We start from the raw sequence: 17,098 nt of genomic DNA, 5'->3' as shown, positions 1-17,098 counted from the left end.
AAGTTATGGGTACTTGCACTTGAAGAATAAGTAAAAGCTCACAAAAGTCGGATAAAGAAGACAAAAGCTTAAGGACTCTTGGATAAAGGTTGGAAAGTTTATGGGAATTTTTTGAGCCATAGGATGAAGAACTAGATCAAAGGCTAGAAATTCATGTCACCTTTCTCCTAAAACCACTTCTGTGTGAAGCCAAAAACCACCCTTCTTAATGAAAAAAGGTTTTTCTTTTCTCTTAATCTCTTGTTGACCTGTCTGTATACGAATGAAATCAGCATACGAGGGAGGAATTGGCTCCACTTTCAGATTGCTAAACCCTTCATGACAAAAATCTATAATGGATGATGGAAGTTTGCCCATAAATCAAATTGAGAGAAATCACTTATTGGCTTTTTACACTACATATATCCTTGGATTAAAGCTTAATCAAGAGCAAATTCAAGGTTATCAAAGCTTGAATTTCTTCTATTTTCCTCCACCTTATCGGCACGGTGGTAGCGAATTCGGGAAAAATGGCTGTGGTGGCGTCTTTCTCTCTCTTTTCTCATAGTTGCACTACTGCAGCGCGGGTTCACAACCATGAAGAAAACGTTTGTTTACTTTTAAAAAAAAGCTTAGCTTTGAAAGCCTTAAAGCTTATTATAAATATAAGCTTTTTAAAAGCTTATAACCTTCAAAAGCTTTTGTCTCATATAAGATTTGAAGGCTTATATTTCTTAGTCTCTAAAAGCCTTCATTAATAAAAAAAAAAGAAAGAAAAAAGAAAGGAGAGGGAGCTCTACAAAAGCAGAATTTTAGCAAGTGGACAAAACCTGACGGTGGATTCTTTTATGAAATTTTATGAATCTTTTCAAGACTTCTTCAACGCGTTATTAGTTGGATTATTTCGGTGTCGAGTTATTTTGCTAGTTGTCTTCTACGTCAAATGAGTTTCTTGGGTAATATTCTCGAGCTTTTGAAGATTTGTGGAATCATGGCTTTTTATTGACTATTCAACATCAACAAAATTATTTCTGCCATTTCTCTTTTGACATACAAGCTCTACTTCAAATATTTTGCCAACTTAAACTCAAGCACATCGATGACATTTTATTACTTAATTGTGCGTTAGATGAGCTAAGTATTATCATTATTTTAGTAATTTTCATTTCTACATTTAAAATTTGCAGCTTTTATCTTTCCACATGTCTCTTTCATCATGAACCCTCTACCCCCAACCATTCAAGAGCAAATTCAGTCACTCCAAAACCATATTCTAATTGAGAAGGGGTTCAGAATAGATCTAGAGGATAGGTTATGCCGTAAGAAGAGGTGAATCTTCAAACTCCTATGGTGACCAAATTCAGAGAACTATGCAAGGTACTCTTAGAGCTCAGGAGTTTAGGAAAGAAAATAAAATTAGCTTACTACAAAGGTTTTACCTATTTTGATGGTAAAAAAGATGCTCACACAATACTTGCTTGGCTTAGTCAGCTTGATGATTACTTTTGGGGGGAGAAATTCTCTAAGAAGGACATTATCAACAAGTGTGCTACCACAATCACTTGGTGGACAATGCAGCCTTATGGTAGATTGTGATTAGAACTAGCAAGCACAAACCAAAATCTTAGAAGAGATTTCAAAAACTCATCAAGAAAGATTTCTTACCCTCTTAGTACAAAGCCAGTGCCAAACAATGATGGTTCATCTTCAGATAACTTGAGAAAGAAAATATGTCTGCTTATGTGGATAGATTTTGGTAGACCTTGTTATAAATACATGTAATTGAGAAAGTTTATAGAAAGGATTAAAGAAGGAAGTTTATAGCAGGTTTGAAACCCATAGTTTGATCAGACGTGAACATGTTTCGACCACAATCTCTTAGCTCGGCTATTTCCTTAGTCTTAAATTGTAAAAAGAAAAATGGCTTTCCCAAGGGAGCAATGAAACCTCAATCCTCAACATCAAAGTTCTTGAAGCCTAAAAACTTTCCAAAATCATTTGATAAATCCCTCAATGGAAATAACAAAAATATTAACACCAAGGTTGATAATTCTCAACAAGATAATAAAGATGATTCAAAGAAGTGTTTCAGGTGCAACGAGATTGGACATATCGCATCAAATTGTCCACGGAAGTCAAAGCATATTTCACTTGGGATAAATATGATCGATGATGACAAAGAAGAATACCCCACTATGACAAGTATTCCGACTCTTAAGGTAATATACTCATTTCATTTGATTATTTTTATAATAAATTTTATTTATGACTTTTTGTAAATTTCAATGAGAGTTTTTATGCATTAAAAGTAGAACTTCTTGGAGGAATTGGCCCTTCCATATTCAACTATGCTTCATGAATTTTTCACTACATATTAGTCTTGTGGTATGGGACATAAATATTAATTCAGTGTGAAGGATTCCGATGTATGCTTATCTCTAGATTTATGTGGAATAATTATTGGTGGTATGGAATAGTATAATTTATTACACACAGAATTCCTTGATAGAGTGTCTATTATGTCATAATTAGAGAAGATACTAGAATTTGTATATTGTAAAACATTGATCTCCTTTGCTCGCAATAAGAAAACACACCAATTGAGATCAGTTTCTTATCTAGGCAGGAGGGATGTTACATAATGTCCACCCTTTAGCTGAACGGGGACGCACACACATTAATGTGCCATGCTAGTGATTTGGTATCATGGGTGACTCCGCATTAAATATTTACCTAGTGTTATTTGTATAGATTGAGACCATGCTTGACGAGTGTATGTTGTTGAAGTGTAACAAGTAGTTACCTAGTGTTATTTGTATAGATTGAGACCATGCTTGACAAGTGTATGTTGTTGAAGTGTAACAAGTAGTGCCATGCTTAACAACTATATGTGGTCAAAGTGAAACAAGTGGACTATGCTAGACAACTACACACGGTTGAAGCATAACAAGTGGTTTATGCTAATGACTTGCCATGCTAGATGAAGTATATAGTGATATGCTCATCGAAGTGTAACAAGTGGTAAGACACGCCATGCTAGATGATGTGTATAATGATACTTTCATTGAAGTGTAACAAGTGGTGAGTGTATATTGTGTTTGTGCCTATCAATGTTTCATATTGGGATTAATTGTGGAGATAGCAATTAATTGGCACAACTAATGTGTTTACATTTGTGAGATAGGTAATGAGCAGTGCGTGTGTCACACATGGAGGATCTTGTCAATATCATCTCGGATTATATTGTTTCGTATGAGTTATTTTGTTAGCCATGTGCCAAATGATTGTACATATTATTTATGCATGCTTTTGCGTGGCGTTGCTATATTATTAGCACATGTGTTAGAAGAGTTTTGGTTATTTAACATTAGTGTGTTAGAAGAGTTTTGGTTATTTAACATTAGTGTGTGAACAAGCTCTAATGCTTGAGTTATTTTTGTAAAAGAGCTTAAGCAAGCTTTATTTTGTACGCACAACTATTATTAGTTTCTTGGGCTATATTTTGAATACATTTCTCAAAATACTCATGTCGTAAAAGGAGGAGCTGCACTCGTTAGGGGGGAGATTGCGCCCAATAGTGTGTTGATATGGTGATGTTTACTCTATCTCATATTTTTATGTTATGCTTAAATCTTTGCAATTTGTTGTAAGTCTATGCTTTATTCCTTAGTGTGTATGTGAGTTTAATTAATTCTTCAAGGAGTGCATGTGAGTTTAATTAATTCTTCAAGAAGTACATGAGGTCTCGTGACGACGGAAGCACTCTAGCATGTTCCATGAGCATTTTCCTAATTTAAAATGTGTTTGAAAGTGGAGCTTTTTTCCACTTTGATTTTTTTTTCAAAGTGCTTTTTGTTGTTTTTAGAGTTTCCATAACTTGTACATAAAGGTTGAATTCTCTCATGATAAACATCAAGTTGTGTGGAGCTTCCTCGTGTCTCCTTTTTATAACATTGGTTTAGAGCCTACAAAGCTTAAGTATATAAAAAAAGACGCTTACTAAGTTTTTATTAAAATCTTAAAAAGCTTTGAAGATAATGCTTATATACGCCTTAGTGGAGCTGCATATAAGCATACCACTTGACTAGCATGAACATAAGCATAAGCTGGCCACAATCTCACTATCACACTTTTTCCTTGGGAGTTTAAATAGCTTGTTGTCTAGTTTTCTTTTGTTAGTAAATTGATTCCATTTAGCCCAATTCTCATGTTCTCTATAACATCTATCTTCCTCTTCTTTAATACTAGCCTGGCACTTAAAGTACAAAGCTATGTCAGCAGCATCCAACCCATTTTTTTGCCTCTTTAACAGAAGATCCTGTAACAATGCATCCCACTTCCTTCTCTCTCCTCTCCTTTTATCAGCCCCCTCAATTTACCCACAGCTCTAATGATTCCTTGCATTTCATTAGCACAATCCTCAAAATCTCCGGTTGAATCCTTATTTCCAATCATTCCTTCATCGGTGTACCTATGGCATCATTGGCAACCAGAACGCTCACCACCTGTTCACTCAGGGGCCTTTTCGATAGTTCTTAGCTCATGGTAACTGGCAATATATTTACATATCAAAATGGAATCTCCGTTGAAGATCAGCAAGATCAACCAACGGATCCATATAAAAGAGCCATGGACTCATCCGTTGAGGACCAACAAGGTCAACCAATCAGATCCATGCCCGAATTCAGAAAACAACTCTTACTCCTTGTTCCAATATCTTCCCCGACGTACGTGTGGATATCTTCGGTGACCTAGAGTACCGTATGGTCAACACCCTCTAGGCTCGAGCACCGTATGGTCAGCACCCTCTAGGATCCTTCGCAGGTCACCTAACGCTTCACTCATAGGCCGCTTCCTTGGTCCCTCATCCACTGTACCAGAAGCTCACCATTTAAATCAAACCGATGGTCAAGACCTCGGCCAACCTTGCTATGCTCTTTTTCTAGCCTTCCTATATTCTCTTTCATGGCCTTTGTTTGCTCTTTCCTTTGTGACAACCTATTTTCTAGCCCCTTTATATGTTTTTCCCTCTTCTTTATGTTGGTCTTTCCTTCACCTTGAAACTAATCCTCAAGGGATTCATTTTTAGTGTTGAACACATTAGGATCTTCTTGCATCTTCTATGCATGTTCTCAAATCTCGATGTCCATCTTTACAGAAATCAATTTCTATATCTTTTGCCTTGGACGCTTTGACACACTGATGGTACCTATGTACTCTTCATGTCATACTAATTTGATGCTACATATGTACTCTTCATGTCTAGTAATTCGATGGCACGTGTGTACTCTTTTTAGCTCTACATTGGGCATTTATCACCTATTTTTACGCCTCAAAGAGTTGTTCCACCAACCTTGCTAGTCATGGTTCACATGGTTTATTAATAATTATACCACCATGCCTCTATACCACCATGTATCTAGATCAAGTTTGATGCCTCTAGCCATGACCTGTGCCTACAAGAATCTCTCCTTAGTGTGGCCACCTTCCCCCATAGAATGCCTCTATGTAATCGGTTGCATCTTGGTAAGGAAAAGAGGGCGACATCTCATCTAGGAGGCCTTTTCCTATGTGCCACAGATAGGGGTGGGAGTCGTATAAGAAGAGAGAGGTGTGTGGGGGTCCTATGAGCCCATGGGCACATGGTTGCTGGTTGTTGAGATATCAAGCTCAACTAGTGCTACGGTGGACATTAATGACCCACCTGGGTGATAGCTTCCGTATCTACACCACTCGCATGGTTGGTGAGATTATGGGTGATATACGGGGCCAGTGGGATGATAGGCTATATGATAGCCATTTTGGATTACTAGAGACTGGCATAGTTATAGCACCGGCTCATTTACTCGGGTTCACATTATGGACCGACCCTTGTATGTTGTAGTAGTTGAGTACTAACCCATATAGTGTGTACTCTTATCTTTATGTTATGTTGGTTGAGTAGAGAAGAAGAAGATACAAGAAAATTCAGCTATCTATCTCTCTCTTGTGTCTTGCTCTCTCTTGTGTGTGTGTTTGCTTGCTAGGGTTTGAAGCTCTCCCTCTCCCCCACATTATCTTGATGGTATCAGAGCTTGGTTCATGTGAGAGCTAAAGAGGCAAGAACAAGGAAGGAAGGAAGCGGTACTACACGAGTAAGAGCACCATCATCTCTTTCCCCTTCTTGGTTTAGGTACAACACCCCCTCAGTAGCTCTGGGAGCTACACATCTCCGATTGAGGAGCTGTCTTCGCGGGAGCGGAGGTACAGGGCAAGTATAATGTCTTATTGAACGTCCTTTTTTCACGCAGATTTGCGTTTCGAGTGTGTTACGAGAGCCAACATTAGTAGAAGACTAACAAAACCGTTACATAATGCGAGACCACATCAACGTACAAGGAATATCCATAAACATGCAAGGTCGAGAAATGAGTACCATTAGATTGGGTGTGAAAGCACATAGATGAATAGAAGGATAGTCTAGTAAACAACAACAAAAAATCCCAACACTAGAAGGGAAGAGAAGCCACCCAAGCTAAATCCATGCAAGCGAGTCATGATTCTCAAAACACAAACTAGAACATGTTGGAGTAATCGATCATAAAAAAGATCAACAAAAGTGTTGGGGTGCATAAACCCACACCAAAATTTTAGATTAAACATTAAACCATTCATACTATGAAACAATTCATAAACATTCAATATTAAATAGAACACATGACAAACTGATTTATCGAATATTATTGTGCTTAAAATTTTGATCTTTTCCAAGATGTAATCAGTGTGACAAGGAATTATATATGAATAGGCGCACCAAACAAAGGTGACTCTTTGTTTCTTATATGTACTGTGTGCTAATACTATGCACTAAGAGCTTATACTCATCATGATTATTTAGATTGTTAATGATTGGTCTTGTCACACTGATTACATCTTTGACCATCCACACCTCTCCACACAGAACCAATAATATCTTCACCACTCGGGCTTGGTGATGTGAGGACGTGGTCACCACTTGGAAGGGGGTATGCCACTTCATAGGTTAACATGGTTTCACCTACACCCCGACCTAAGCACCTTACTAGTCGGTAAGGTGCTTTGCCATTCTACTGGTGGGTTACAAAAGCCCATCTTTTAAAAGATAGCACTTAACTTTATAAAGTATCTTTAACTCGAGATTAATACAAAGCCCATCTTTTAAAAGATAGCACTTAACTTTATAAAGTATCTTTAACTCGAGATTAATACCAAAATAGGAAAGTTACCAAGTTCGTGTACATACTTGCTTAATTGCTTAGGGCTAGAACTAGTGGCCCGTGACTATTTTTTAAGTTTTATTTCACCTACTAGTCGGTAAGGTACTTTGCCATTCTACTGGTGGGTTACAAAAGCCCATCTTTTAAAAGACAGCACTTAACTTTGTAAAGTATCTTTAACTCGAGATTAATACCAAAATAGGAAAGTTACCAAGTTCGTGTACATACTTGCTTAATTGCTTAGGGCTAGAACTAGTGGCCCGTGACTTTTTTTTAAGTTTTATTTGGCTTAATATGTAAAAGCTAGTCTCATTTGTTTATAGGTCAATGTTAACATTACTCAATACACATTCATCCTCTTGCAATGAATACTTATCGGTTCTTCTTCTTCTCTACTCTTGCTCACTCGTAATTTAAGCTCATGTATTCACGTATCTTCTAAACTAGGCTCAAACATTAGTAAAATGACCTCGGATGAGATCAAATAATTTGAGATGAGGGTATTTGTTCTTGCTTAGGGTCACTTAATATCATTACCTAAGCATGTCATTTGTGTTTGGCCACCTTGTACAAAGAGTCTCACTAATTTATCAAAATTCTGTGATTCATAATCCCCAAGGCATCATTTGTTTGGAATCCCCAAGGCACTCATTTGTTTAGAATCCCCAAGGCACTTGTTTGTTTTTGTGATTCATAATCCCCAAGGCATTTTGTTTATAACTTTTCCAAAACATGTGTAATATTGTTTTATTTTAGACCTTACTACTATAAAAAGACTATTTATATTAATTAATGAATGTGTAGTTCCCACTTATATTCACACTAGGAATTTTCTCCTTGAAAAATTCATGTACATATCAACCCTTAAAAAATAGTTAATAAAGTGTGATTCTAAAAGTGCCAATACGGTCCAACCATATTGTAACATGTGATCTAGAGAAGTTAGTTGAAAGTGGCACACTTTGATTTCTTTTCAGAGGACATAACATTGAGGGAGATTTTGTGTGTGTATTCTTCTTATAGCAGTTCATGAGTGGGAAGATCAAAATTTATAGGATTATTCCCTAGAATTCCCTAGATTAGCACAAGATAATTTTAGGACTTCAATGTTGAATGTGAATGTGATTTACAATTGTGAACATTCACATGATCTAGAGAGGTTAATCGAAAGTGGCACACTTTGACTTAAGCATATTCTTTTCAAAGGACATAACATTGAGGGACATTTTGTGCCATGTATACTTCTTGGCAATTTTGAATGAGTGGGAAGATCAAAATTTATAGGATTATCCCCAAAAATTCCCTAGATTAGCACAAGATAATTTTATGACTTTAATGTTTAGTGTGAATGTGATTTACAATTGTGAATATTAGAAAAAAACCAAGTTATTCTCTCTCTCTCTCTCTCTCTCTCTCTCTCTCTCACACACACACACACACACACACACACACACACACAGTGAGAGAGAGAGAGAGAGAGAGAGAGAGAGAGAGAGAGAGAGAGAGAGAGAGAGAGAGAGAGAGAGAGAGAGAGAGAGGAGAGGTTTTAGTAAGGGAATGTATGCCAACATTTGTAAAGTAGAGTATTATAACTGTGAAGTTAAATTATAACAATATAAGTCATAAAGGAGTTTTCAAACCATCTTATTGATAGTGACGTTATCTCCATGTTATACAAAAGTGATATTTTGTAGTTTATAATACGCCATAAAGGAGTTTTCAAACCATCTTATTGATTGAAAGTTATCTCTATGTTATACAAAAGTAATATTTTGTAGTTCACAATAGCGAGTAATACTTACTTTAGCCCATATCTAAGAAAGATATGGTGCCAAAAGCTTATACAAGATGTCAGAATGCTATTTGGGAAAAGGGAAAACCAACAAGAAGGAATCTCTGAAAAACCCCTCATATAACAAGCTTAACAGCTTTTCAAATAGGTGAGTGCAAGATGTAAAAAAAGACGTATGAAACGTATGAAACAAGTTGGTGAAAATAAAAGCCTTTGCTAGAAATCATAAAAAACAAGTGGATAGAGTCACAATCATTGCCTCATCAAATAAATGACCACTTTCACTATGATCTGATACATATCATTAAAACATTTATCTTTCAGTTCCATTGTCCATTTATGTTTAAATAATTGTTGACCAAACAAGGGTACCTTCACATTAAAAATTATTTGTGTGAATTGTCAAGTGAGAGAGGTGTGCTTTTATAAAAGGATTCCATAGGATATTGAAGGAGCCTCTATGGTATACATTTTAATAAAGATAATATATATTCTTAATATGTTGAGATTAAAAGAAAAAAACTACACTTGCTTTAGTTATTCTTTAAAAACAATAAGAAGTAACTCTATACACTTACACTTGCTTTAGTTATTCTTAAAAAAACAATAAGTAACTTTATACACTCAAGCTAGTTTTCTTGATTTATTTAAGTATAGAGATTGCATGAAGAAGAGGTGCATATGTTTAGACTTGAAAAGTGTTTCAAATGGAGGTCTAAAGAAGCACATCTCTAGACCCCCCCGGTAAACGAGGCATGGAGCCCTAAAAATCCATAAGGGATGGTGACTAGAATAGAAGAAAGAACCATAAAAAAAAGTAGCAACTTTCTCTCCTAGAATGCATTTTGCATCCCCTACCATATTGAGAGAACATGATTCTAAACTAGAGACCTAACAAGACACTATTACTAGAAACATATTTTGTAAAAGATTTGTACTACTTTTGTTGGCAGTGATATGACTAATATAATAAATACACCCTTAAAATAAACATATGGTATGCCATGTGTTTGTTTATATATGATTGTGTACACTAGTATGTGTATGATATTGTAGGCATTCCAATGCCTCCAAGATATCCTCTAAAATCCTTTTTAGATTATTCTAGAGCCCATGAGTTTCCATATATTATAGGCTTTAAAGACTTCACAAGTAGGTATTTAAGACAAGGTACATAAGGCCATACATAAACTGAAAGACTTCACAAGTAGGTATTGAGACAAGGTACGTAAGGCCATACATAAACTTATGCCTTGTTTTTGAGTATGTAATTCGATTCACATGGTCTACAAGGAGGTTGTTCAAAGGATACACTTCTCTAGCAAGCTCTCTTTGGGTGTGAGGTTAAAGATTCTAGATACACAAAGAAGCACAAACAAGCTATGTGATAATTTGGAAGAACATATGTATCTATTATATCTATAAAACAAGTACGTGTTAAATATAACTAATTTCACTTGTAGAATTTTAATCTTGTTGAAATGCATAACAAAGATCATGAGTATGATGGAAAGTTTGAATGGTATCCAATTATCTATTCTAATCTTTGTACATGTCTTACTCTTATCAACATGTGGTAAAATAAGATTGATAAATCAATAATACATGTTGCCATACAAATGCATTTAAACAAGGTGGGTCTATTGATTAAAGTAACCAAATATCATGAGGTTTAACATGAAGCCTTGAGGAACTAGAAATGCATTTTTAGTTTAAGATGTAAAAATAGTCGTACAACAAATTTATTCTCCTTATAAAAATTTAACTCCTTTCTTCTAGAATAGAATAAACCATTGGCCACTATATCCACAAATAAAAATTTAATTCCTTTCTTGGCCACTATATCCAAGTACACTGCAATTTTGTTGACATTTCAAAATGCCATTTTTTAAAAAACGATACTTTTAGTTACCCTTTTTCTCCCTCAAAAAAGGGTAGGGCGAAAGAAGGGCCTACCACTCCATGATGAGAAAAGCCACTTTCGGAATAAGAACACCACTTCTGCCAACTCGTATACAAGACAGCACTTTTGGCTTCCATATTTTCCTCCAAACTAGCAGTGCTTGCCATTTCATATCGCACACCAAGATTTGGGAGCACATATTGTAGAGAGCACTTAAGTCTCTCATAGTCTTTATCATCTCTGGTGCTTTGTGATCTGATGTTTATATTGAGGCAGCTCATTATACAAGAAGTTATCTATCAATATCATGGTCTTAGGTCAGGAAAATAAATTCCAGCCGTTAAATCACCAGGCTTTGTTTTTAAAGAATGCACCATAGGATATTGACACATCAACAATGGGAATTATACTCAAATGAAAGCAAATGAGTTGATGACACATAAGCAATGAGAATGTTAAAAAATAAAAATAAGCGACCAATACAACTTTGACACATCAGCGCATGGAATGTTAAAAAATAGAGAGCTAATTAAAAATTGCCACATCAACAAGGAGAATTTAATAAATTGTTCCACTCTCCAAGACCATGATGGTTAGGAAACTCCATGGGTTGGCCTTTCCCTAGGAAAATGGATCATTGGCAGGCACCATCTCCCCAGCTGCCTCTAGAGAAAGAACTTCCCATGGCCTTTGCCTGAACTTCCCATGGCCTTTGCCTACACCTCCTCATCCATGTTGTGCTTTTCTAAGAGAAAATAAGTGACGGCATTTGATGGGGAAGTATAGTGGCTGGACCCTTATGTACACAGGAGGGAGCAGCAGTTTTAGACCCAGTATTTCTTTTCTTTTGGTAGAGGAAAAGGTTGCGACGAGATCTAAGGGAAGGAAAAAGAGATTTGTGTATTTCTGTGTAGAGATTAAGAGCTTCCTTAAATAATTATGGTGGTCTTACTTTGTTACACTGCCTCTGAAACAATGAAAGATAATGCCCACCTAGAAATTTTACTTTCCCACCAAGAGCTTAAATTCACATATGTTACCTTCCCCCCATCTGCCTTGCGAGTTCTTATGTCCCTTTGACGGTTCCTAATTATGTCCATGTTCATATGTAGAGAGGAGTGAATCTTTAATGTTATGGACTTGGTAGCATTATACCAAAAAACAAACTCAACCTCCTTGCCATAAGATTCGCTCCTTTTGACCATGTAATCGCAATGCCATCTACATACTAGCACATCAGTCAATTATTTATTCAAACTGTTCTGAACCAGGAATAGATCGATTACACAAACTATGGTTTTACAAACTGCAGCTTTAGTACAAGGGCCATAGTTGTACAGAGTTAACCATCCTGTAAGCTTCCCAGTATTACTCATCGTTACTACAACTTAGGTAGTTTTTAGGGTACCCAACCACTCATAATGTACATACACTAGCATGAAGAAGTCCTTCACAACTTGGGAGCTGATCGAGCCATATCAACCTTGTTTGGTATACAGGACTTGACTACCATGTTACTTACCTTTAACATCTGCATTTTGTGATACCAAATTGTTCTCCTGGAAGACCACCGATCGATTCATTGCAGCAGGATTCGAATTCCGAGCCTGATCATGGGAATCGTCAGTGTCCTTAATTTCAGCCTTTGCCTGAAAGTTCCTAAAGATACCACCAGAGCCGAAGGTGTCTGATCTTTTTCCAAGCCCAAGTGTTGCCCATATGGAGCTTTGTGCAGCTTCACCAGGATCATCTATTCTCAAGGTTTTTGGGACCAAAAGTGAACCACCTTTCTCACTGTCAGCTACTCCTTGCTCCCGCAGCCGTTTTCCAAGAACAGGATTTCCAAGAGCTGGATTGGCTGCAGCGGCGGCGGCGGCGGCGGCGGCGGCGCTAACTGGAGCTGCCCATGGCATGGCCCAGGCACCACCCCATGCAGGGGGTCCCCATAATGGGCTCTGCATGAGAGGCCATGGGATTCCCGACCAGAGGCTCCCAACGGCTGCAGCCCATGGAGGCTGAGTGACAAAGTTTGCAGCCTGAGGAGGGTTGGCACCTGCCGAGCTGCTGGAGGGACTCATGACTCCCTGCATGGCATTTGCTATTGCAGTAACAGGGGCCATGTTGCCCCAGCCAAGGTTTGCTCCATACTGCCAAGGACCACCTACTAAAGAGAATGGAGCACCGGTGGCCCATGCTAGAGCTGCATCAAAATTATTGGGTATATCACTAGGAGTACCAGCCTCAGGTTTAGCAGTAACTGTGAAGGGCACCGGAAGTTGAGCAGACTCCACAGATCTCGCAGCAGGCTCTCCACCGACAGATTGAACAGGATTCCAAAAAGCAGGCTTGATGGCTTCATTTCTAATCCCATTCACAATGCCAGAGGGGTTCTGTTCTTTGTAGCGGTTTGCATCAAGAACCCTTTTGTCAGTGTCTAATGGGGTGGACGGGCCTGCATCCACCTTGAGATTGAACTTTGCTTGAGCCTGTGACATTTCTGGCTTGTACCCTTGCAGTACTTCTGATCTACTTGGAGTGAATGGAGTCGCCCCCGTGCTTCCGCATACCGGGCTTTCTTGCCCAAAGGTAAGGACTGTGCTGGAGGGCGGGCTTTCTAGGGCCAGAAGGGAATGCACATCCAAGGATAACAGGTGTCTAGGAGAAGAGGACGGAAGCCCGGTCTTAATGTGACTGTTCAAGCCCGCAAGTGAAGATCCAGGGCGTGAAGGAAGTTGCTGGGCATTCTCAGGCGGGTCATCTCTAACTACCAGATCCTCAGGTAGCATGCTTCGTTGATGTGCGACTGAGTGCTTATTCTTCCGGCGCCCAGCACCAACAGGCACATTTCTCAAAGTCCCCCCTGCTGTCCAATAGCGCTGGCAGTTCTTACAGAAATGACGGGGCTGTTTCACATTGTAGTTGTTGTAGTAACAGAACTTGGTGTCCAAGCTTTCACAGCGAGGGCATGGTATGGGCTTGTCAGGCTTCTTTGGAGCCTGGTCTTGGGATGTGTCTGCTTGGCCATCATCCTCAGGGTTAACCATCTCTGCATCCATGCTCTCTCCTGCCAGGTCCATAGTTGGTGTGACAGGGTTTTCAAGACCATCCCCAATCGCTTCAATTACCTTTTCTTCGTCACACCCGTCATTGCTTCCTGAGGAGCTTCCCAACTCATCTGGGACAGAGCTTTCATCTTCGGATTCAGGGGCCTCATCTCCTACATCCTGGAGACAGAAGCAAAGAAACATGTAAACAGGGTATTTGCATAAGGGGGCACAGAAACCCTTACGAAAAAAAAAAAACATCTCCAACACGATGCTAAGAAGCTGAAAAGGGCTAGGCACCAAGACCTCATTAGGCTGCTCTAACAAGCAAGTAAAACAGATGGCTTCCTGGACAGTGCAGAAAGAAAGCAAAAAAGAAAAAGGACCCTTGTAATGAGGGGGCTGTGACATGCAAGAAAACCTGGCAGAAGAGCTCTAATGTGCAAGCAACAGAAACTACCTGAATACCTGTGAAAGCTAGCATATAGACTCGAAGAAAAAAGTAGCATGGCCTAGCTCCATGGATAACAAACAATCAGCAATCGTGCAGGAGCCCTGACCGAGTACCTTTAATGGCCACGAGGGAATCAAACTAGCAAGTCAGAAATGCAAGCAGACAAACGCAGAAAACCATAGAGGGGAAACAGAAACAACTAACTACCCAAGAAAACAGAAAACCTAGCTATACAAAGTTCCTGAATGACACAGAAACCCTGCTATACAGAATCCCTGAATGATACATAAACCCCGACCATACAGGACTACACAGAAGCTGTAACTAACAATGGGGTTCTTCAAGAATCAGATCGGACCTGGAAACACGGCGATTCATTGCGGACGGCTGCAGGGTTCTCCTCTGCTGTTTTCTTGCAGTCGGATGAGACAGGGATTGTTCTCCCAAAAAGCTTGAAAGCCGGATCGTAAAGTCTTCTTGCAACACCATCGCTGGCCTGCGAACCATCCTCTGGGATCCCAGACAACGTTGCAGACATTGACGAAGGAAACGGGGAAGAGAAGGGAGGAGGAGGAGGAGGAGGAGGAGGAGCTAGAAATCACAGAAACAACTCGGGTAAGTATGATGAAGATGAAAAAAATCAGAAGACATGAGGGCCGTGGCACTGAACAGGAGGGAATGACATAGCATCAGGCAGAGAACAGAAACAATGAAGGTTGTGGTGGCATAAAACAACAAAAAGTAGCAACGTAGAGCGAGAGAGAAAGAGAGGGGGAGAGTCCTAAGCTGTGTTGGGTTCTCTTGTGCAGGCAAAGAGAGACACAGGTCTGTGCGGAGAAAAGGAAGAAGGCGGATGAGGATGAAGAGAGTGATTGATTTATGCGAGTATTAGAAAGGGATGATGATGAGGAGAAAAGTGCAGCCTTTGAAAAAAATCCATTAAATTTACTGATGATCATCATGTTCTTTTGACAATACACTTTACAACTCCTCTCAAGGTGAGAGGAGAGAGAGAGATGGGACTCTCTCAAGCTCTAATAATAATTTCTTTTTTTAACCTAATCTTCTCCCCTCCAAAAGGTGCGGTTGGTGTATGAAATGGCGCCTTCCTACTTTTTAAGAGGGCCCCTTTGGCACGTGGGTTAAGAGGTCAAGGGCCACAATCTAAAGTTGTGGCTACTAATGCTCCTCTTTGCCAACACATATCTTTCCCTTTCCCCTAAAGTCATTCCTCGTGAATCTCTCTCTTTTTTTATTCAATAGATTCTTTCTCCCTCACAATATATATATATATATCACCACTTGTGTGCAAACAGTCTTAAGACTCCATGATGCTTGTTTAGGAAGCTATGTATATGAGTCTTGTATATAACTCTTAACTAGTTCTTAATATATTATGAAGAAACTATGGTGTTTTTCCTTCTATAATGTTATTTGCAACCGTGTGTGTGTCGTGCATGTAGTGCATTTCCTTGAGTACCCTCCTCCCAAGCTAAACACAATTTTACTTTAACATCGTGTCCGGCCTTGTCGATTGTCGTCACTGTTGTTAGATACAGAGTCGGATGTATACACTCATGTGAATGCATTTTTTTGTCATAACAATTACACATCATCCAACCATTTGGCTTTATACACATGATATTTTAAAGTGGCATTTAACAAGTAGAACAAAAGAAGTACTTAATTTGTTTGTAGTTATTCAACCACCAAAAATGATCATTTTATGTTGTTTTCTCTTTTATTCTTTCTAAGCTTTCAAACTCATGAAGTCAAAAGTTTATTTAATTGAATTGTTCAGTGTATCACTTAATCATGTGTAAAACTACTCAAGGCCTAAATTAATTAAAGCTTGGCTTATTATATTGTATATCTGAACAAAAATTATATTGATAAAGTTCATTAGTTGCTATTAAACAAGTTCACACCTAAAATCAATAAAATTTCATGCGATATGTTCACTTGAATGTTAATTAATAAATATACAACTATATTCATATAGTGGGTATATAGCTTTTATGCTATTATATAATTTCATATACAACTATATTTGTATGTTTAACTATAGTCCTATATAGTTATTATACTTGCATCCCTCTCTCTATATATTATATTAGCAATAAGTCATTTTTGTATTATTTAAGCTTATAATATATGTTTTAATATATACTTCGAGGTAGCGCACGCACAATGGGAAGTTACATTTGCAGCTCGAAGGCAAGACCAATGACACATGCTTCAACAAGGCTAAGGTAAGCTCTTGACTTGAACACACACACACACACACACACACATGCATACATGCTTCAACAAGGCTAAGGTAAACTCTTGACTTGAACACACACGCACACACACACACACACACATACACACACATACATACATGCTTCAACAAGGCTAAGGTAAGCTCTTGACTTGAACACACACATACACACACATGCTTCAACAAGGCTAAGGTAAGCTCTTGACTCGAACACACACACACACACATGCATACATACATACATACATACACTATGTGTATGTATGTATGTATGTATGTGTGTGTGTGTGTGTGTGTGTGTGTGTGTGTGTGAACTTGTCCCTCTCACTCCTCCTAAAAGTCTAGAGATGTTTGTAATTCTCGCAATCGTAAACCACATAACTAAGCAACATGATTCCGAGGGTGTTTATAATTTAATGAAATATCCC

The 17,098-nt window shown here is 38.4% G+C and overlaps 1 protein-coding gene across 1 annotated transcript; it reads right to left on the bottom strand.

Annotated features, from left to right (window-relative positions):
• Positions 1-12,167: 12,167 nt before the first annotated feature.
• LOC147628750 (cyclic dof factor 3-like) lies at positions 12,168-15,467 on the bottom strand. The gene is made up of 2 exons (XM_086813988.1): positions 14,766-15,467; positions 12,168-14,133 (listed from the first exon to the last, which is right to left on the bottom strand). Exons 1-2 carry the CDS (start codon positions 14,943-14,945, stop codon positions 12,424-12,426), a joined length of 1,890 nt encoding a protein of 629 aa, XP_086670114.1. The 5' UTR covers positions 14,946-15,467; the 3' UTR covers positions 12,168-12,423.
• Positions 15,468-17,098: the final 1,631 nt, after the last annotated feature.

Source organism: Cibotium barometz, chromosome 19, assembly GCF_041138505.1.
Source record: "Cibotium barometz isolate CiBa-2024 chromosome 19, ASM4113850v1, whole genome shotgun sequence".
Taxonomy (NCBI): Eukaryota; Viridiplantae; Streptophyta; class Polypodiopsida; order Cyatheales; family Cibotiaceae; genus Cibotium; species Cibotium barometz.
Note: the sequence above shows the minus strand (reverse complement) of the source record. Positions and strands in the feature narration are given on the sequence as shown.

What these genes read in the sequence shown, in the direction of transcription:
- LOC147628750 (XM_086813988.1), bottom strand. Translation starts at nt 14,945, where the DNA reads ATGTCTGCAACGTTGTCTGGGATCCCAGAGGATGGTTCGCAGGCCAGC. An exon ending in ATGAATCGCCGTGTTTCCAG is followed by an intron (nt 14,134 to 14,765) that starts GTCCGATCTGAT and finishes TTCTGTCTCCAG; the next exon opens with GATGTAGGAGATGAGGCCCC.